At 51.1% G+C, this 22,207-nt stretch overlaps 1 protein-coding gene across 2 annotated transcripts in view; it reads left to right on the forward strand.

Annotated features, from left to right (window-relative positions):
* The window catches only part of SLC6A6 (solute carrier family 6 (neurotransmitter transporter), member 6), an 87,184-nt gene that overhangs the window by 34,871 nt on the left and 30,106 nt on the right, over positions 1-22,207 (forward strand). The window contains exons 3-6 of one of the 2 annotated variants that reach the window (XM_011983631.1): positions 7,010-7,249; positions 8,749-8,883; positions 10,625-10,859; positions 20,909-21,041. In XM_011983631.1, the coding sequence (XP_011839021.1) occupies positions 7,021-7,249; positions 8,749-8,883; positions 10,625-10,859; positions 20,909-21,041 (732 nt within the window). In that variant the 5' untranslated portion in view covers positions 7,010-7,020. The remainder of the gene's footprint in view (positions 1-7,009; positions 7,250-8,748; positions 8,884-10,624; positions 10,860-20,908; positions 21,042-22,207) is intronic. The other variant, XM_011983630.1, reaches the window with a different exon arrangement.

The raw sequence follows: 22,207 nt of genomic DNA on the forward strand, positions 1-22,207 counted from the left end.
CCACTGTCTCCATAGATTCTGGGCTAGGTAAAGGCTCAGTGAGCAGGATGCCTTTGGCAGGCATCACTGATAGATCCTGGCCATCCTGCTCACTGAGCCTTTACCTAGCCCAGAATCTATGGAGACAGTGGTCCAGGGAGCCCCATCAGAGCTCCTTGTTTGCTAGAGGAGGGCTCCAGTCCAGCACGCCATCTGTCCTGCCTGAGTCTGTGCTGTTTCATCAGCTGGCCTGGCCCAGCCCTGTGGCCTTTGGCACTGACTGCTCCCCAGGCCCTGTCCAGCCTCCTGAGCCCCGTCTCCATCATGTGGCCCTTCACTTCCCTGTTTGCCCTTGCCTAGTTCCCCAATTTGTCAGCTGGCTTGCAGCTGGCTCTTTAAAGACACCAGACCCCATTTCATTTTGTAAAGCAGGTGACCCATAGCAGCTGCAGTGGTTGAGAACATGGACTTCAGAGGCCAAGACGGGGCATTTGGAGCTCAAGTGGCCTTTTCCTCACCATGTGACTGTGGACAAATGACTTCACATCTCTGTGCCTCATCAGCACAGGAAGGATGGTAGCAGCACCCACTGAGGGGATTAGCTAAGAAAACGAAAATGTGCTTGTAGTCAGTGCTCTTTTTAAAAAGATGCATATTCTGCTTGTATATATGGTCAGTGCTTAATAAACACAGCTATCTTTTTCTTAAAAGTAACTTTTTTTTCTTTTTTTTTTCCTTTGAGACAGGGTCTCGCTCTGTCACCCAGGCTGGAGTGCAGTGGAGCAATCATGGCTCACTGCAGCCTTGACTTCCGAGGCTCAAGTGATCCTCCCACCTCAGCCTCCCATGTAGCTGGGACTACAGGCGTGTGCCACCACACCCAGCTAATTTTTTGTAGTTTTTGTAAAGATGGGGTTTTGCCATATTGCCCAGGCTGGAAGTTTTAAAATTGATAAGTAAAAATTGTATATACTTATGGTGTAGAATGACTAGATCAAGCCAATTAACTTACGTATCACCTCACTTACTAAACATTTTTTGTGTGTAGTGAGAACACTTAAAATCTACTCTCAACAGTTTTCAAGTATACAATATGCTATTAATTTTAATCACCATGACACCTTGACATACATAATAGATCTATTGCATTTACTCCTCACGCGTAACTGAAATGTTGTGTTTTTTGACCAGCAATTCCCCAATACCGCCAACCATCCACTTTTTCTTATTTATTTATTTATTTATTATATTATTTTATTTTATTTTATTTATTTTTTTGAGATGGAGTCTTGCTCTGTCACCAGCTTTAAAAAGTGCAGTCATGCGATCTCGGCTCACTGCAGTGTCAGCCTCCTGGATTCCAGCACTTCTTCTGCCTCAGCCTCTCGAGTAGCTGGGATTACAGGCATGCATCACCACACCTGGCTAATTTGTTTTGTTTTGTATTTTTAGTAGAGATGGGTTTTACCATGTTGGCCGGGCTGGTCTTGAACTCCTGACCTCAAGTGATCTGCCCACCTCGACCTCCCAAAGTGCTGGAATTACAGGCGTGAGCCACCACGCCTGGCCCACTTTTTCTTTTTTTAAAACAAACACAGGGTATAATGCTTGCCACAAAGTATAATAGAATTGCAATGTGACTGGCTGTTTTTTTTTTTTTTAAGCTACTATTTATTGATCAATTTGTATGTGCTAGACTCTGTGCTGAATAACATTAGGTGTTATCCTACTTAGTCCCTGGTCTTGTTTTTACCCTCATTTTTTACCGGTGAGGAAGCTGAGGCACAGAGAGGTTGTTACTTGCTCTGGGTCACACAGCTTAGTCATGGCCTCAGCCCAGAATCTGGCTCTGGAATGGGCAGAAAAGTGAGGAAAGGAGAGAGACACCTGCTGTGGAAAGGGCAGGGCAAGGGGTCCAGCCACGCACTTGATTCCACAGCAAGCCTAATGCACAGGGAGTTGTTTAGGCCTCAGATTTTCCCACCTGTAGAGTGGCTGTCATCCAGGTCTCCTCCTGCCCCTGCTCTGGGACTCCAGGAGCTGCTTGCCCAACCCGCAGATCAGCTTGCTTAAGCCCCAGAGGTTTGTGAGAAACCTGAACCAGAGATTCTTAAAGGCCAGCTGTGTGCTTGGCAATTCGGGGTGGAGAAGCAGGCTAAATAGGAAAGAGACAAGGACCTGGCCTCTTACTAAAAGCATGGCAGAAGCTCCTGAGTTATGCCATTGTTTAAATCATTATTCTCCACCAGAAAGAGCCATGTAGGACACTGGTTGTTAAATTGAGAAGTTCAGGGTCTGCAGGATGGCAGGGCAGGTGCAGAGAACTCTCGAGCCTCTGGGAAGGTTGCCTAGGAAAAAAGAGGCAAGGGCTTGGCTTCCCCCAGAGCCTTGGACTGAGGTGGTAGATGCTGGGGGAGGCAGCATCTGCAACTCAACTCAGAGCCCAGCTGGCTGGTGTTCAGGGCCCTGGGAGGGAGGCAGAGCAAGATGTAGGGATCCCCATTTGCAAGCAGTGCAGAAACCTCCTCTTTCTAAGCTTTGCTTTGCTCAGTGCCGGAGGCCCAGGTGGCCAGGTGGGAACTCTGGCCTTGAGCCTTTCTCTCCTTTCTACTCGTGTGTGTAGCCTCAGCCAGGCTGCTCACTTCCCTGCGTGAGCCTCAGCTTCCTTTATCTATAAACTACCAAAGTCTCTTCCACAATAAGAGTGTTGGAGAATAGGAAACTGTGTTTATAAACAGCTCAGCCCAGAATAAGTCCTCACAAATCTTAATATTAAACAGGGAGAGAGCAAAGGGAAATTTCATCAAGCCATGGCATCGCTGGCACAGGGCTGCATCTGGCCGCGTGTGTGCCAAATCTGACCAGGTGATCTGCAGTTGGTTTCAGGCATTGCTGGCTCTGGCTGTCACCTCTGGAACACAGAGACAAGGAGACTATTTAGCTGGGCACAGGGGGAGGCTTCATCCCAGAGCTACTGTATCAGTCAATTCTAATCACTTGTAGCTGTAATAACCAAAGAGGAAGCTCTTAAAATGGGGAATTATGTATCTCGGCTGCTGCAAAATAACCCTGGGCCCGGTGCCAAGGAAAACAGCCCTTGTCGGCGGGTGCAGGGATGCCTGTGGAGGAGGACTCGCTCCTGAGCACTCACCGCGCAGTGGGGTGGCCAGTTGTGTGTGTGTGGATGCTGGGGTGACTGTCCTAATTGCAAGTTTGCAGAGGTGCATAGAGATACTCCGGGGACTCCCTGGAGGGTGTCATCTGAGGTCAGACTAAGCCACAGAGGGACAGTGGAGGCTAAGCTCCTAAGGGCTTGGATACATCATGGTCACTGTTACTCCCAGCTGAGTGACCTCAGGGTGTCTCTTGTCATCTTTGGGCCTTGCTGATCTCACCCTGGGGAGGATGAAGGCTTTATATGCCCCAAGGCCGGGGTGGACTGGATAGTAGTGATAGGGGTAATAAGAGGAGATAGTCACAAGTCATAATAGTAGCTGCTGTGTGTGGAGTGTGTGCCATATCCTGTTTTAAGTACCTTCTGTGTACCCCCCTCATTTAACCCTCAAAACACTCCCACAGGGAGAGAGCAGTTACCCCATTTTACAGATGAGGACACTGAAGACTGTTGGGGTTGAGTGACTTGCCTGAGGTCACCTGTTTGGGAAGTGGCTTTCAGCTTCTGGGTTGAGGCTTATACTCCAGTCCCCATAGGGGCCAGGAATGCCTGGGGCAGCTCCCTGCCAGCTCCAACACTTCCTGTGGCTCCAACAGCCAGTGGGAAGGTTCAGAGGGGCCTGAGCCTGGGCAGTAGGAGGGACTAAAGCAGTTCTGTGTGGCCCATGTCCCAAAGAGAAGGGGAGAGGGAAGATGGGGCAGAGCGTCGGCAGGGGTGTGTGCTGGGACCTGGCGGGCCATGGTGAGGAGCCTGTGTTTTCTTCCAGGGGTGATCAAAGGGTTGGGGGGCATGAGGACCTGATTCTGCTTCTTAATCTGCCTTTAGCTGCTGCATTGAGAATAGATTGGGGCGGGCAGAATAGCAGCAGGGAGACCTGTGAGAAGGCTGCCACAGATGCCAATGCAAGGGCTGAGGGGCCTGTAGCTCGTGGTTGCCATGGCGACAGAGAGATGTGGGTGGATGCCAGGAATGTACAGGCGGGTCTTGCTGGAATGGGCTTCTTCAGGGGCAGGGCTGCTGGCTGTGTGTTCTTCAAGGCAGGTGGACCTGTGACTGCAGCCCCTACGGGTGGAGAGGTGGGTGCACCTTAGAAATGAGGAGTAGGGAGACCCCCACCATGCCAGGCACATGACAGGTCCCCCACTCTGCCTGCCCTGTTCAAAACCCCCATCCCCATCCGGGCTCAGCCCCAGGTGGCGGGACAATGGGGTCCTGAGTGTGGAAGCGGGTGGAGGCTTCATTTTGTAGGAAACCAGAGCCTAGAGCAAAGGGACTTGGGAAACCCCAGTTGCTCCTGTTCCGTGTTTCTAGAGGGTTCTCTGAGTGTTAGTGTGGCAAGTGGGTCTGTGTGCCCAGAGGGCAGAGCCAAGACTCTCAGGGTAGCCACAGTGAAGCAGACCCCAGCTCCTCGCGGGGATGGACTTGGCCCATCCCAGCTGCCAATGAAGTCATGAGCTTCTGGGTGAGGAGGCTCCAGGGTCATTTCCTGAGAAACACCTTCACTTGGAGGGAGTTGAGTCTCACATCCTCCAATTATGCGCCCACCGAGCCAGCCCACAATGGGCTGCCCTGATAACCATCGGGGGGCTGTGCAAGTCAATGCTGGAACAATGCTGGCCGGTAGGACTATTTTTACAGTAGCCATTGGCCTGTCGAATCCCGCGCCCGGCCCCAAGGGAGCAGGGCAGAGAAAGGCAGCGCGGATGCTCTGGCAGACAGAGGAAGGGCTCCATGAGCTGCCCGGAGGCTTCAGGAAGCCTTTCTTGGTCTGTTGGCTGCCAGATAGTGAAACAATTGGGGTCCCCCACCCCAAGCCAGGGAGAGGAAGGAGGTGTGGGGGAAACGGGGGTTTTGTTGTGCTTTTGTGCCTCTGTTCCTCGAGCACAGCCCCCGTGGGCCCAGCATCTGGGGCCAAGCCAGCACATCCCCTCTCCACACCCCAAGTCCTTAGGCAGCTACTGCCTCACCCTGCCTGCAAGGCTCTGAGGCCAAGTGACTCGCCTGGTCACAGGATTGGCAAAGACAGGGTTTGCAGTTGTCACCAGCTGCCTGTGGATGCCACTCTGGGATCCACCTACCCAGCAGCTCTTGCCTGACACCCTACTGTGTGCCAGGCATGGCGTCTGGCTCTGGGACACAGTTGTGAGCAAGGCAGGTGCAGTCCTTTTCCCCAGGAGCCTCTATTCTAGTTGAGGAGATAGACGACAGGGAAGCAAGAAACTGAACAGGATACTTTCAGGTAGTGTTTGGGTCTCTGGTGAGAAGACAAACTCGGATGCCCACTTGAGCTAGCCAGGCGAGTGTGTCCTGAGCCAGGTGGTGAGCTGGCCAGGATGTGGCCGTGTGACAAGGTGGTCACATCTGCTCCAGTCAGCGATCACCATGAGGAGTATGAGCTCGCTGTGGTCCAACCTTCCAATTTTTCAAGAGAACTTAGAATTCTTGACTTTTCTCTGAAATCTGATTATTTCAGGTTGGCCACCAGTTTGATCATGAAGACAAACAAGTTGTGTCCTGGAATGCTGGGCTCTGAGTCAGCCACTTCTGCTGTCATCCTTTTTATTCTGCAGATGGGGAAACTGAGGCTCAGAGAGGGGCGCGTAGGCCCAGTAGCTCTGGTTTTCGCAGCTCGTCCGTTTCCTGTGTCCCTCTGTTACGTTGTTATTTTGTGGGTCAGCTCTTGAAGGCAGGGGACCCAGCCTTGAGCTGTTTCCTCATGCTGTGGACTAGGACTCAGGATGCTCTTGGTAACTAACCCTTGTCAGTTCTCAGAGAGCCAGGGGTGTCCACCTTCTGCACAGACGGCCACCCTGGATGTGACTGTGGCCCTCGGGGCTGAGCTGCCAGGGTGAGTGAGCACTTGGGGACCTTAGGAAGTATAGAAAGAAGAAGCTCTGGCCTGGCTGGTGGCAGACCTCCCTCTAGACTGGGGGCCAAGCACAAGTGGGCTGAGGGTAACCATGAACAGCTCGGGGGGCTTAGAGATTTGGCTTTCTCTGGGGCCTCCCGTTAGCCAAACCCAACAGGGAGCCGGAGGGCAAGGGAACCTGGCTTGTAGGATCTACAGGGTCAGCCCCTGGAATCAGAGCAAGCCAGAGGACGGTTGGAGAAGGGTGGACTAATGGGGATTAACAAGCACTCTTGCATAATCCTCACCAGTGCAAATCCCTTATTTTTTTCTGCTAGAGATGTGACTGGTTAATAAATTGCAAATCTATTCCATAAGCATCCATTCTCAATACTTGGATGGCAACCCATTCTCAAATATTGTTTCCATTCCAGCCTGAAACCCCATTCCTCGTTCATTTCCGTCTATCTGTTTTTTTAGCTTACAGTTATAAATGGTCATCTCTGTGGGCTGGACACTGTGTTAAGACATTTGTGAAATAGGAGCCTCCATTTTTTTAATACAAATCCAAATTTAGAAAATAGTATCTGTTAATTTCTAGAAACTGCTTGCAGGCTGTTATTTGGCAGATGCCTAGAACTGCCTGGGTGTGTTGTGTTTTGTGAAAGACGATGCTAGGGCCGGGGTGCAGGCTGAAGTATGACACTCAGATGACAAACATGGGGGCCCCTGGTGCTTCTCTTCAGCAGGTGCCCGGGGAATGGAACCTGCCGATTTTGTGGGTTGCAAGTGTCCATAGCCTGAATCTTGAGGTCCCTGGTCCATGAAGGGGTCTGAATGACTCCCGATGTTGCTGTCAGAGCATTGGACAGACAGGGATGCCAGGCCCCTTGTTACAGGCCTGGGCAGGTGGGAGCCAGCTGGTGGATGAGGAAGCAGAGATTGTGTCTGAGACACACAGGCGGTCCCTCATCAGCTGCAGGATGCTTCTCTTTTGTCCCCCATAGAAAGCAAGGAGATGGCCACCAAGGAGAAGCTGCAGTGTCTGAAAGATTTCCACAAGGACATCCTGAAGCCCTCACCAGGGAAGAGCCCAGGCACACGGCCTGAGGACGAGGCTGAGGGAAAACCTCCGCAGAGGGAGAAGTGGTCCAGCAAGATCGACTTTGTGCTCTCTGTGGCTGGCGGCTTCGTGGGCTTGGGCAATGTCTGGCGCTTCCCGTACCTCTGCTACAAGAATGGTGGAGGTGAGCTTGGGCCGGGCCACAGGGAAGCCCCTCTAGAACAAAGCGGCCTTGGAGCTGGAGGCTGGGACCGGAGTGTGGGTGGCCTTTCTGTGCCCTGCTTTCCCTCCCCCCTACTTGACCTCCATGAGGTCAGCCTGCCATGCCCCTGCCAACCCCATCCTTAAAGACAGGGGATAAGCCCGACTGAGAATCAGGGTGCTGTTCTACAGGGCCTTTCTGTGTTACCTTGAGCAGGTCCCTCACCCTCTCTGATCCTCCAGTTTGCCATCTCCAAAGAGGCAGGACAAGGCCAGGCTCATGTCTCCCAAGCCCCAGACATTCACACATCTCCTTATCTGTCCCCCATGTCTACTTGCCTCTGACTGTTTCTTTATCTTTCCTTTAACATTCATGTTTGCTTTTCTAACTTTACCAAATGTACTCCAGAAAGCAAACTCCGTTTCCTGCTGTAAATGGAAAACTGGTACCATTTGTCATGCTCCAAAGGTATCCAGGAATAAAAAGTACAGTGAAGATATTTTTTAAATGTGATGACTGCGCTTGGTTGGGTTGATGAGTTGGTTGGTTTGGGTTTTTGGATTTTGGTTTGCTTTTGTTGTTGTGTTTTTGCCTGCTGAAGGCTCTGAGCAGGAACCCTCTGAGAGGTCTGCTGTGATGGGGTTGTGTTGAGGTCAGGCAGCACCTACTGATGCTTTCTTGCTGGTGCCATGACGGGCTTGAAGAGAACTGGATAGCGAGGAACTGCTCACCGCTGGTGACTGCTTGCTGTCAAAGGCTTGTGTGTCAGCAGAGATGGGCATGCCTTGTGCTGCCCACATTAGTAGAATCACCTTTTGGGGAATTCTCCCTTAGAGCCTGGTTTCTTAACCTTTTGTAGGTCTCAGGCCCCTTTGGGACTCTGATGAGTGTCCTAGACGCTCCCCAGAACAAAGCACATACACTAGACCCAAGTTGCCCACAGTTTCAAAGGGTTTATGGACCCGCTGAAGCCATTAGTGGACACCAGGTAGGATCCCCTGCCCCGATGCTTTGCCCCCCCTGATTCTTCCCCTTGGTCCCACCCCCACCGGAGATGCCTACCCTCTGCCCCTTACCACCGCACCCTTCCTAGCTTCTCTGCCTCCTGCCCTGGGCAGGCCTGGGGAGGGTAGGTGAAGGCCCCAACAAAGAGGCGACATTTGAGTGGGTCTTAGAGGCCAAGCAGTCCTTGTTCAGAGGGACAGATGTGGAGGAGACAGGCAGGCAGTAGGCATAGCTGACATGAAGGCTCCGAGGCTTGAAGTCCCTGATAGATTTGATGGTGAGAGGGAGGGCACACTGGAAAGGTGAAACCAGCTGGCCAGGTGGGCAGGGCCTGGAGCATTTCCCAAGAGTTTGGCCTTGAGCCTCATGCCCCTCATGCATTCTCTCTGGTTCCATTCGCTGGGAGGGCTTGGGTGCCTTCTGCGTCAGCACTGCCATGGCCACAGTCTCACCCTTGCCCATTCTGCTCTCTGTAGGTGCGTTTCTCATACCGTATTTTATTTTCCTGTTTGGGAGCGGCTTGCCTGTGTTTTTCTTGGAGATCATCATAGGCCAGTATACCTCTGAAGGGGGCATCACCTGCTGGGAAAAGATCTGCCCCTTGTTCTCTGGTGAGTATGGGATAGAGGCCACTTGGGGCCTGGTGCTCATTAGTTCCACACATTTTTATTGAGCACTTATTGTCTGCCAGGTCCATTGAATCCTCATGCACATCACTTAGCTCTGTGCCTGACAGAAGATAGCAGCCAGTACAGTACCAGTGTGATGCACATGCTGCTGCCTGGGAGTACGAGGAAAGGAGATGTGACAAGTGCCTAGCATGCAGTAGCTACTCAGTCACACCCAGCATGCACACTTCCCTAGGTTGTTGCATAGAGAAGCCTGCAGCTGCTCTGTTCACAGTAGCAAAGACGTGGAATCAGCCTAGGTGCCCATCCGTGGTGGACTGGATAAAGAAAATGTGGTGCATATATACCATGGAAGACTATGCAGCCATAAAGAATAGCAATATGGCCTTTGCAGCAACATGGATACAGGTGAAGGTTGTTATCCTAAGTGAACTGATGCAGAAACAGAAAATCAAATACCATGTATTCTTGCTTATAAGTGGAAACTCAACCTTGGGTATACAGGGACATAAAGAAGAGAGCAGTATACACTGGGGACTCCAAAAGGGGTGGGGAACAAGGGCTGAGAAACTACCTATTGCATACTATGTTCACTATTTGGGTGACGGGAATCGATGGATGTGCAAACCTCAGTTTCATGCAATATACTCCTGTCACAAACCTGCACCTGTACCCCTGAATCTAAACAAGAAAAAAAGAGAAGCCTGTAGCTGCTTGGCAGTAGAGTGCAGCAGATAAGCATTGAGGTTCAGGAGGCTTTCTGTCTGGGTTCAGGTCCCATTAACTCCCCTTGATGGTTTTGTGGCTTTGAGAAGGTCACTTTGTACTTCAATTTTCTCATCTGTGAAATAGAAATATAGTTGTATGCTTACTTCACAGGGTTGCTGTGAAGACAAAATGACATAGCCACGTAGAAGTGCTTTGTACACAGTCAGCATCAAGTGAATGGTGGCTTCATTAGTCCCATGTTTAGTACTTAGTATGCACGCAAAATAATCCCCGTTATGATTTAATTGGCAGAGATGAGAACATATGTGAGTCTCTTTATTCGGTCATCCACATAAATCCATTTATCCTTAAGCCTTTCTTCCATTACTCAGTAATTAGACTATCCATCCATTTTCCATTCATCTACCCATCTATTCATCCTTCCATTCATCTACTCAACCTTCTAACCAACCACTATCCATACATCCATCTAACAAACTGATTATCTATGCAACAAATGAGTATCTATCCATCAATCCAACACTCATCAATGTAGCTATTTATCCATTCATCTGGCCATTCATTCAATCATTCAACTATTCTTCTGTTCATTCATCCATCGATTTGTCTCATCCATTCAGCCATCCATCCATCCATCCATCCATCCATCCATCCATCCATCCATCCATCCATCCAAACATCCAACCATCCAATCAACCATCCTCTTTATTATCTATCTTTTCATGCATCCATCTGTTTGTCTATCCATCTAGCCATCCATTCATTGTTTTATCCCCCCACCCCCTGCCATCCATCCCATTTATCTAACCATCTGTTGTTTCACCTTTCCATTCCCCCAGCCATCCATTCACCCTATAAATATTTGGTGGTCACTGTTGAAGGGCCTCTTGTGGCCTGGGGCCTGGGGATACCATGGCCTTCCAGTTGAGTATGTGGCCATGGTGGGTCTGGCCTCCCTTGTGATGTTTACTCATCTCATTTGCCCAACCTGCAGGTATCGGCTATGCCTCCATTGTAATTGTGTCCCTCCTGAATGTCTACTACATTGTCATCCTGGCCTGGGCCACATACTACCTGTTCCAGTCCTTCCAGAAGGAGCTGCCATGGGCACACTGCAACCACAGCTGGAACACACCTCACTGCATGGAGGACACCATGCGCAAGAACAAGAGTGTCTGGATCACCATCAGCTCCACCAACTTCACCTCCCCTGTCATCGAGTTCTGGGAGTAAGGCCACCTCATTGAAGCAAGGAGGAGGACATGGGTGGGGCAGAGAGGATGGCCCACTTCCTTATCTCCTCCCCTGGGATGCAGGAGCCACTGTCTTTAGGGGATTGGAAGGAGGGTGCAGATCTGGAGAGAAATTTATGCTTTTGGCCATAGACAGACCTGGAATCCCAGTTCTGCCACTTACTGGCTGTTTGACCTGAGGCAAGTCACTCCTCCTTTCTGAGTCTCAGTTTCTTTACCTGTCAGATAAAAAGAATGAATCATATCTACCCTGATGGGATCCCTGTGAGGCGGGTATGCATACTTATATTGTCTAAAAATGACACAGTTTTTTAAATGTATTTTAGAAAAAATATATTCCCTGTTATTGCACAGAGAAAAATGCATATATGAAGCTGAAGTAGTTAAGTAAAAAGTGAGTAAGTAGGTAGAGTGAAAAAGATGCATCAGTTAGCTTTTGCTACGTAACAACCATCCTCAAACTTGGCGGCTTTAAACAACAACCATTTATTTAGCTCTTGATTGTTCTGCTTGTTGTCAGTTTGGGCTGAGCTTGGCTGGGCAGTTCTTCCAGTCTTGGGCTCCTTCATGTGTCTGCAGGCAACTGTAGGTCCTCCGGGTAGCTTTTCTGGGGTTTGGCTGGCTGGTGGCTGGGGTGGGAGGGGCAACTGGTCTGTGTGGTTTCATCACCCAGCAGGCTAGTCTGGGCTTGTCACCAGCCACTAAGCAAGCACTCTAGGAACAAGAAACGGTCAATCCCCAAAACCCAAGTGCTTTTCAAGCCTCTGTCTGTATCATTTTTGTTCATGTCCCCTTGGCCAAAGAAAGCCACAAGACAAACCCAGATTCAAGAGGTGGAGGAAATAAATTCTGTCTCTTCATGAGAGGAGTGAAGAACAGTAGTCAGTAACTACAGGGAGGATACAGAGGACAAACATTAGAAAGGCAGGATGTGGAGTCCTGATTTTGGGGAACTCTTGAGTGAGCTGATGTGTGGAGAAAGTCTTCTAACATAGTGCTTAGAGGCTGATCAAAAATAGGCTAGTACCTCATTTCCCTCTTCTTCATAAGCCAGCCTTGGAGCTTAGCACTCAAGTGCAGCCCCTTGACCCTGGAACTAAGTGAGATGAGGCCTTGCGTGAAGGTTGTGAGTCAGGGCAGGGGTGCTGTTAAGGAAGATGGTGGTTCTGAATCATCACGAGATGACAGTCCCTGTCTTTTGTGTGTAGTTTTGCCATTTTCAAGGTGTCTACCCATCTCTTAGGAGCTGGCCCAGGAGTGGGCCAGAGAAGAGGGAGCAGCCTGCCGACTGGCCCCAGCCATGCTTTGGGGTTGGGGCTGGGACATCCTTGGCAAAGAAGGGGTCGGTTGCCCTCACTGGTGTGGAACCCTTACTTGGGCGGTCTATGTCACTGTTGCTGCTCCAGGCCTTCAGTGTATGCTCAGGGCAGGTCCTTAGGCCCGCTGTCACTGTGGGTTCCTCTTGTTTGTATATTTTCCACTTACAAACAAAAGGGACATTGGAAGCACAATCATTGCCCCTCAGTTCCCCGCCCCCTGGGGAACTGAGTTCACAGACAAAGAAAGGCTGGCACTTCCTTTTTCTCACTTGAATGGGGTCCAAGGCACAGCCTTGTCCTTTCTCTGCTGTTCTTGGCGTAGCCTGAAAACTGGGCCTGCCCTACTCCTGGACACTGGCGCTCAGCCAGTTACTAGGGCGTTTGCTGGGACCTCCTTGCCTCAGACATTGACTGGCCTGCCTGTGTTCGAACCCTCCCTCTGCCACTTCTAGCTTAGGCAGGTGTGTCCCACTCTCTGGGCCGTGGTATCCTCACCTGCGCCTGGGGAGATGGCAGTGCTGCCTTCCCAAGGTTGTAGGATGACCCTGACTGCATGAGATCCTGGGTGACCAGTCCTGAGAATCCATTATTATTATTATTACTATTATTTTGTTTTCGAGACAGAGTCTCACTCTGTTGCCAGGCTGGAGTGCAGTGGCGTGACCTCGGCTCACTGCAAACTTCGACTCCCTGGTTCAAGTGATTCTCCTGCCTCAGCCTCCCAAGTAGCTGGGATTACGGGAATGCGCCACCATGTCGGGCTAAATTTTGTATTCTTAGTAGAGATGGGGTTTCACCATGTTGGCCAGGATGGTCTCAATCTCTTGACCTCATGATCCGCCTGCCTCAGCCTCCCAAAGTGCTGAGATTACAGGCATGAGCCACCATGCCTGGCCAGAATCCCTTATTTATCGAGTGCCCTCATAGTGCATAAAACTACCCTCAGGGCAGTTTCTTTAAGTGTTATGAACTTAAATAATCACCCCCTATTGTAAAGGGGCCATCCTCTTCTGGACTCTGCTTGTCTTACTGTTGTCTGGGACCCAGGGGCCTTAGAGAAGGAACACGTGGGAGCAATATGAGGTCCTCAGGGTGGCCAGTTCTCACTCACACCTTCCAGAGGGACGGGGCCCTCGGGAGTATTCTGGGACCCTTGCCTTACAGAATCTCCATTCTGAGCACCCCAGCTCCATTTTCTGGCCTGGAAGACACTGAGACAGTATTTATCTTTGGAGAGTATCTGGTTCTGCAGCCACCTTCCCAAGCTTCTGCATGATCCAGATGGATTTGCTCTGTCCAAAGAGCCCTGGCTGCCAGCTTGGTACTCATCTCCCGCTCCGGCTCTCACACCTCTCCTACCCCTGCACCCCCAGCCCCAGATTCCAACAGAGCTCTGTGAGACCACCTGAACATTCGCAAATAACTTGCCCTCTTTCTAGGACCCTGGGGAAGATTGAGGGCCATGGAGCAAGAGCCTGGAAAGCAGGCTTAGGCAAGACCAACGCTGCCTCCTGTGACCTGCCTTCACAGCACAGGCCGAGGCCAGAGAGCTACACTGGGGACAGCTCAGTTCCAGCCCTGAGCCAGGTGCCATGGGCAGGAAATACCCAGCCTCCTGCCTTCAAGAGCCTTCTCTTTTCTTGGCATGCAATGGTGGAAAGGCAGGAGAACCAGTGGGGAATAGGTGACTCCCGTGAGCATAGTACTAGGAACTTGCCCCTGTCATTTCATTCAGACTCTGCAGAGGCTTTCTAAGTAGGGGAAATATCTAGGCATCGTCCAAAACTCTTCTTCCTCCCTCAAATCCCACATCCAATTCACACATCCTCTTGGCTCCCTCTTCAGCGTATACCTAGAATCCGAGCACTGTCCCAATGCACGGTCACCCCATGGGACCCCCATCACTCTCCTGGACACCAGCACTGGCCTCTTGGATCTCTCTGTGCCTTATCCTTGCACCTCCATAACCAATTCTGAATCCAACCTGTTATTTTGCAGCTCAGAACCCTCTCGTGGCTTTTCCCATGCTATGATCTCACCCTGACAGAAAGGACTGAGACTATTTCAACACAGCAAGTGCCCACTGGGTGCTGAATCTCCTCGTTAGTTCCATGTCTGCATTCACCTGTGTGGAGCAGCAAATCACTACCTCTCTCTGGCTCACTTCCCCGTCTGCAGATGGAGGAGCATGTGAACTGGGTTTTGAAGGATGAGTAGAAGCTCACTAGGCAGAAAAGGAGAGTGACAAGACAGTTTAGGTTGGAGGAACAGCCCATGCAGAGTCAGCGTGCTGAAAGCACATGAGTATTTGGGATGGTTCGGCTAGAGCATAGGATGCATGGGTGAGGGACAGGTAGGGCCAGGGAGAAGGGTCAAAGCCTTGGATGTTAGGCGGGTACATTTGAACTTCGTTCTCTTGGAGGAGATACTGTGGAAGGTATATGAGAAGGGAGGTGGTGTGACTGAACTGAATGTGATTTTTGTGATTCCTTAGGGAACACACTGGTGGGAAAGAGAGGCTGGATGTATATGGGGCCTCAGAGGCCTCAGCCTTCAGCAGGTCTGGGTTCCCTTTGGGGTGAAACTTATCTGAATCCCCCTGAAGATAGCCACCAACCCTGCAGCGTCTGGCTCTGAGGTTTCTCTCGAGTGAATCTTGTTGGAGTTTTTTGCGCGTTGCTGTCTGGGAGCCAGTTGGGCGGCAGAGCAGTGAGGACACCCTCGAAGGTTGGTCTTGGTGGCCCTCAAGCTAAAGCTCAGCCCCAGCCATTGCTTCCTTTCACTTCTCTTACATGCGTCAGATGCATAGGTCCCTGGCCCGTCCTTTCCTTCAGCAGGTGCCGCTGGCAGGTGCTCAGGAGTCTCTGGAAGTCAGGGGTACGAGGCACCGGGGGAGCAGAGCCATCTCCTGGCTTCTGGGCAGGGAAGGTCCCTATTGACCCTCCCTCCCAGCCCCTCCTCCCTCTGTTTTCACAGAGGAGAAAGCAGAGCAGCAATGGGTGACATTCTCCTTTCCTTGTCAGGGGAGACACAGCCCAACTCTGGCTCCCACACATCCCAGCTGCACGACCTTAAGGCAGTGACCTCACCTCTCCACGCCCTCTTCTCTTCTCTGTAAACAGAAGTAGCGTGGTCCCAATGACTCACAGCCTGGCTTGAGCATTATGGAGCTAAGACCAGGGATGCGCTTTGCGGGGGGCCATGGGACACTGACGATGCAAGATGGGCAGTGCCCTGCCCGAGGTCACACGCACAGCTAGAAGGAGCAAAGCTTCCAGCCCTGGCATTCAGCACTGCATCCTGCCTCCAGCTAACCTTTTTTCTGTGTCCCCACCAGCCACCAGCCCAGAGCCCAGGCCAGGCCTGGGAGCCCAAGTCCACGGTCACAGGTCACATTGTGCCACGTGTGTGTCTCCCCACTCCCAGGTTACTTGTGGGGTCTTCTCTCAGCCTGGACCCCTATGCCCACCCTGTGTGCAGTGCTAAGTCATCATTCTCAGCAGGAGCCAGTGAGCTGCACTTTCCCAGATCCTCATGAGAAGCCACCGGGGCCCCAGAGACAGTCATTTCACGCTGGCTTTATAATTGAGCGCCGAGTTGCTCTGGGATGGGGAAGCAGAGCTTTTGTCCCCCTGCTGCTCCTTGCTGTCTGGGGTCACCTCTGTCCCAAGGTTGCCCTGGAGGACGGGCAGGGCCAGACCTGGCCAGATGCCCTCCATCAGGCTGGAGCCGTGCCTTCCTCCTAGGCTCCTCCAGAGCCCCCTGGGAGCTCGGCACGTATCATTAGACTTTATTAGAATCAAAGAAATGAGTCATATTTGCAAACAAGGCCTGCTCAGCCAATCTTCCCCTGCAGCTGTCGGAAGGAGGAGGCGGTGGAGAAAGGCTACACGGCCCCATGCTCTGGGCGGACGGGCCCTTTTATAATTGTTGCCTCTGCCAGTCTCCAGGGGAGAACCATGGCCAATAAATGGCTGGCCTGCAGTCAAAAGGAAACGATTTGGCCTGCTAGGAGGACGTATTTACATCTCTGAGTGCCGGCTGGACGGCAGCAGGGCGGCCGACTCAAAACAGACGTCCAGGCAATTCTTTTTTGGATCCCACCCTGGAGTGAATCATTACTATTCTTGGACAAGAATGCAGCTTACCTCGGAGTCTCCTCCCTCTGCATGAGAGCATGAGGAAGCTGGGGATGCTGGGGCCCTTGCCAAGACCAGCACCAGGCCCAGCACATGAGGTGACTGGTCCCCAGGGTGGCATCAGAAAAAAGGAACTAGATCCAGGGTTGATTTCTATCTGAGTGATTTCAGGTGCATTCCTGAACCTGTCTGAGCCTCAGTTTCCCTATCAACCAAATGGGTATAATTAATTTATTCAACTAATGTCTGCTGAGCACCTATTACATGCCAAGCACTATTCAGTGATCAAGACAGACATAGACCCTGCCTTCTTGGGACTGACATTTTAATAGGACAGACAGACATGAAATAGATAGCACATATAAAATTATAGTATAAAAGCAATAAGTGATCAGAAACAGGCCCTGGGCAGGGGAAGAAGAGTGACCAGGGATATTTTTTACAGAGGGTGGCCAGGAACAGCTGCCCTGGGGATGTTGCCTTTGAACAGAGACCTAAAGGAAAGGGACGAGGGAGCTTTGGAACAAGTGACCGAGGGAAGCAGTTAGGTCCAAGGCCTTAAGGCAGGATCACGTTCGACCTGTTCAGGGAATGTCCCAGACAGCAGCTAGGGTGGCTGAAGGAGGAGGAAGTGATGGTGCAGTCTGGGGGATGAGGGTAGGGCTTGAGTGCCCGCACCCCCAGCCTGCCCAGAACACTTCCCCTTTACACCCGTTGACCTGTGTGATTACTAATTGGCACCCACTCATTCTTAAAAGTGTCTGAGTCTGAATGGCAAGGTCAGGCGAGCTGTGTTGGCTACGGAGTGGGAGCCTCGGGAGGATGTGGAGCAGAGGAGGGATGTGGCCTGCCATAGGTATTAATAGATTCCCTCTGACTTGTGGGGGCAGGAGTGGAGGGAGGATGAAGAGGCTGCTGGAAATCATCCTGGGGGTGTCAGGGGCCTGGACAAGGGCAGAGACAGTGTGCTGGGAGAGCTGTGTTAACACTGTGGGGAGCCTGTGCAGCTTCCTTCTGGGGTGCTTAGGAGGCACAGGTGAGTGGCAGTGCACCATGGCGTTCCCCCGGCATGGCACCCCACAGTTTATTGAGCACGCCCTCACCACTGGGTAGGGATTGGCTGGATCCTGATCGACTGCTTTCTGGCTGGGAAGACTCTGGAAGTCAGACATGGAAGGGACTGTGGAGGGGCCCGCCCGAGATTCAGCCGGCATGGCTGCCCGAGATATCTTTGGAAAGAATGTCAGTTGCTCTGGCCCTGAGCCTGTGTCAGGCTGTGTTGTGACAAATCCTGATTGATGAGATACATTGGTTTCAGTCCTGGGACGTTCACATGGCCCGTTATAAAGCTTTTCAAGAATTTAAAATAACTTTTATAAAGGTGATATGTGCACATTAAAAACATTGAAGTAGTGCAAAAATACATTGCAAAGTGCATCCCCCTCCCCCACACAGGCAGCAACTGCCACCAGCTTCTTGTGTGTCCTGCCAAAAATAGTATGTGTGTATTCAAGTACAAATGTGTCTCTGTCTCCCTCCCTCTTTACACAGCAGGGAGCATGTCTCATGCGCTGTTCTTCACCTTGCTTCTCTTCCTGCATTTTGTCTCCAGGACCTAGCTCCTTAGTAGGACACAGAACTTTCCCATTGTTTTACACCGAGCATTGTGTTCCAGTGCGTGCCTGCTTCACAGTTTACAAGCTCCTCTTAATGGACATTTGAGTCGTTTCCAACTTTTCACTCTACAGACAGCACTGCTTGGGGTGGGTACTGTGTCTCTGGCCACCCATGCAGGTGTAACTATAGGAGATAATCCTGGGAATGGAATTGCCTGGTCAAAGCAAACATCCCTGGATGCCACCATGAGATCCTACAAAGGGACTACCACCAGCAATGGAGAAGCAGGCGGAGGACTCATTTTCTCTGTTGTAGACTGCATAGCTGGTCAGCTGCCCCGAACAAGCCAGTGCGGCAGCCTCCCATCGGTATCGGGCACCACTGGTTTGCCCAGCATGGTGGTGGGAGGAAGGCAGATGCTGTTGGGTCAGCTGGCCACAGGCTGGGTATGGTCACAGTCAGGGCTCCAGGGTGTTAAGCTTCTCAGCCAGCTCGTCCTAAAGAATCAAACGAAAGGCTATCTTGTGGCTGGACATCTCATCAGCATATAAAGCCCTTGTCCTTGGGATGTTCAGGGTCTGGTGGGCAAGACAGACATTTCCCCAGCGTGGGACAGGACAGCGGAAGCCAGACGGGGGCTCTGCAGTGAGTCTTCCAGAACCTCAGGGAGGCTTCCTTTGAGACCAAGGCGAGTGCACCTGGAGGGCCTGGGAGACGGTGGAAAGGTGCTCTTCCTCCTCTCCTGGTGCTGCCCATTCACAAGGAAGTCTTGGGCCACTGCCCAGCCTGCCCTGGCTTTCATTGAAGGTGCTGAGCCCTGCAGAATGAGGAAAGGCTTTTTGTTTTAAAGCCATGGCAGGCGCCAGATCCACATGCTTGGCAGGGCCCCAGCTGGGATGCAGTTGGCTGCCAGCCTGCCCTATAGAGATGCCCCCTGCCCCAAGGTACCAGGTGATCCCAGCATATAGCAGAGGACTGAAGAGATTGTTTTTAAAATTTAGGCTCTGTTTTCTCTTAAAATCACATCAACAGTGTAGTGGAGTAGAGAGAGCACTGGTTTTGGAGTCAGACAGGAGTGGGCTTGGGGTGGCAGCTCTGTGTCACCTGCTGGCTCTGTGACCATGGGCAAGTGGACCCTCCAAGCCTTGATTTTCCCCATCTGTAAAATGGGGTGAATGGCCTCTACTCCTTGGATCAGATGAGATAAACTGAAAAGGCCTTGGAAAGCAGTTGGTTGCTGGTGGCTTTTATTTAGTCTATCAGCATTATCAGGATGACATTATCAGGTGCCGAGGGAGCCCACTGATGTCACTGTGACCAGCAAGAAAAAGGCAAAGAAAACCTGTCCCTTCTTATGGCTGTTAGTGGGAGTATTTCACGGATTGATCCTACAGTGACATGTGAACTTGCTGTCCTCCCAGTTGAGTCCGTTCATTCACTTATTCACTCAACACGTCTTTATTGAGCTCCTCCAATGGGCCAGGTGCTGTTCTAGGTGCTGGGAACACAGCAGTGAACTAAAGAAAGGCCTTGCTTGAATGCCAGTTGAGAAGGGAATATTGGATTCATTCAAAGTCCTTATGTTGAAGCTTCTCTAGAAAAAAAAAAAAATGATAAAAGGGTCTAACCCAGTGTGTGCTCTGAGAACCAGAGCCCTGACTGTGGGGGTAATCCCACGGACTGGCTAAAAGCTTGGGATGTTCCAGAATGCTTTCCCAAGAGCATCCTGGGCGGGAGCTGTTAGTCCCATTTTACAAAAGGGGAAACTGAGGCAAAGAGTCACACTTCACTCCCTGCCCCTCCTGCATGGGAGTGTGACCTTCAGGCAGGGAGCTGACTCCCATTAGAAGGAAACTCAGCGTCTTCCAGGGGTTCGCAAACACCCTGGAGCATGGAGACCCTGTCTCCTGTGGCCAGCAGCCTGTGCTGGACGGGTAACCTGGGAGGCCCAGTGGGCAGGTCCGATGTCCCTGTGCTCAGCGTGGCTGTCCTCGATCACTGTTGCAGCAGCCAGAGCTCTGGGACCATGGATGCCACTTTTGGCATCAAGTTTCCTGGCCTGGGCTGTCAGTACCCTGCACCGCCCTGGCCTGCTTTCAGGTGCTGTCTGTGAGTGGGTGCTTCTGTGCCTGTTTAGCAGGACAGCAGGAATCAGCTCAGATTGGCGGGAAGCTTAGGTCTGGACTCCAAAGACCCATGCTCTGCCGTGTCACCCTGGGCAGGGTTGGTGGCTGTCCCATGCCAGTTATCCTTAAAACTGTTTACCTGCCTCTCTCTGAGACCCTCAAAACCCTGGCAGGGCAGGGGAGGAAACCAGCGCTGCTTAGGTGCCGACTGTGTGCCTGAAGCTTCTCTGGGCATCTGAACACCACAGTTACATCTGCAAAGGTTTATCAAGTGCTAGCTGCATCCCAGACCCTGAATTTAGGATCTTGAGTGACTTACATTTTAGTGAGAGATCCAGGTTACACAGGGATGAATAAAATAATAAGGGACAATGTTGGGGGAGGGCAACATTTTATAGATGAGAAGCCGGAGGTCTGGGAAAGTTGGCTAACTTCCTCTGTCAGTGATGGAACGAACAGTAGAGCTGAGAACTGAACTTAGTATTTGGCGCACTGAAGAAGGTTCTGTTGAAGTCCCAGCAGAAAATCGGTGCCCGTTTCACAGATGAGGAAACTGAGGCTCAGGGGTTCCTTAACTTGCCTGAGGTCAGACTGAGTTGAACCTGGTTTTGCCTGAATCTGGAGTCTGAATCCATCCTTTTTTCTTTGCAACAACTCTGTCTCAAGACAAATGGGGATTCCTGGGTTTGGAAAGGTGAGGTGACTTATGTAAATGCAGTGCCTCAGGTGGGATTTGACCCTCAGCCTGTTAATGTTTGGGCCTTGGCTCTCTCTACTCCGGGGCCAGGCCCCTTACTGACTTCTGGCTCTGTGTTCGCTTCAAGGCGCAACGTGCTGAGCTTGTCCCCTGGAATCGACCACCCAGGCTCTCTGAAATGGGACCTCGCTCTCTGCCTTCTTCTGGTCTGGCTGGTGTGTTTCTTCTGCATCTGGAAGGGCGTCAGGTCCACTGGGAAGGTAAGTTGGACTTACCTTCTCCTGGAAAGCTGTGCCAGGCTGGCCCTCTCCCCCACTTCCTGCCTGCAGTTAGCCACGCCCCAGGAGGGAGGTGGCCGGTGGTGGTGTGCTGATAAGCCAGCCCTCTGGAAAAAAGTAAAACCCAGGTGTAGTGTTTGTCCGTTTCATGGTGTCAGTGCTCCCACCATATCTGCTTTCAAGCTGCGGACGGTTTAAAGACCAGCTCACAGAATTCCTGAATACTGAAGAGTCAGCCTCTCTGGAGCCTACACAAGCTAGCCCCACCCACCACAGCTTTCTCATCTCAAGGTATTGGCAGTCAGTGCAGATGGTAGCAGATAACTAGTGTTGGACTTCTAATAAATAGGTTAGCTGGTAACAGGAGGTTAGCCAGCAACCGTGGTAAGAGCCATTAGCCACAGCATGGACCCTCGCTTTGCAGAGGGGGCCACAAGCATTCCCATTAGCATTGCGGGGAGCTTCGTGGGCCTGCCCCAAACCTACAAACTCAGACTGTGTTGTCACATTACCCCCAGATAATCCAAATGCACTTTATGGATTGAGAGGCACTGGCTTAGATTTTAGCTGCTAAATCAGATTAACGGAGTTATCTTATAACTAACATTTCAGCCGGCACCTCCAATGTTAGTTGTTCAGGAAAGTGTTAGCTGATTATTAAATCATCCACTCATGGCCAAGATGTTAGCTGTTAACCAAAGTATTATTCATAACTGGAGTGTTTGCTGCTGATTAATATGTCACATAGTGACTAAGATGTTAGTGATTAACAAATGTAAAATATTAGCTTGTAATTTTAAGGTTTTAGGTATAACTGATAGATTAGCAATAGCTTGTAATTTTAAAGGTTTAGGTATAACTGATATATTAGCAATAGTGAAAATGTTAACCAATAACTGAAACGTTACCTGTTACTAACTAGAGCCGAACTGTTCCCTAATAACCTAGACACTGGCTGTTGTCATGGCTGTCTTGATGCCAAAGGCTGGTGCAGGGGTCTGTTGCGATCACAGGTGTGAGCCTGAACCCAGGGCCCTAAGCTATCGAGAACAAAGGCATTTGCTCATCTGCCTTTAGATGGTGCCCTCTCAACGCTTTCCCCGGTGACTCACATCCCAAAAAAGGGAACATCTCTTTCAGATCAAAAA

Source organism: Mandrillus leucophaeus, unplaced genomic scaffold (assembly GCF_000951045.1).
Source record: "Mandrillus leucophaeus isolate KB7577 unplaced genomic scaffold, Mleu.le_1.0 Scaffold252, whole genome shotgun sequence".
NCBI lineage: Eukaryota > Metazoa > Chordata > Mammalia > Primates > Cercopithecidae > Mandrillus > Mandrillus leucophaeus.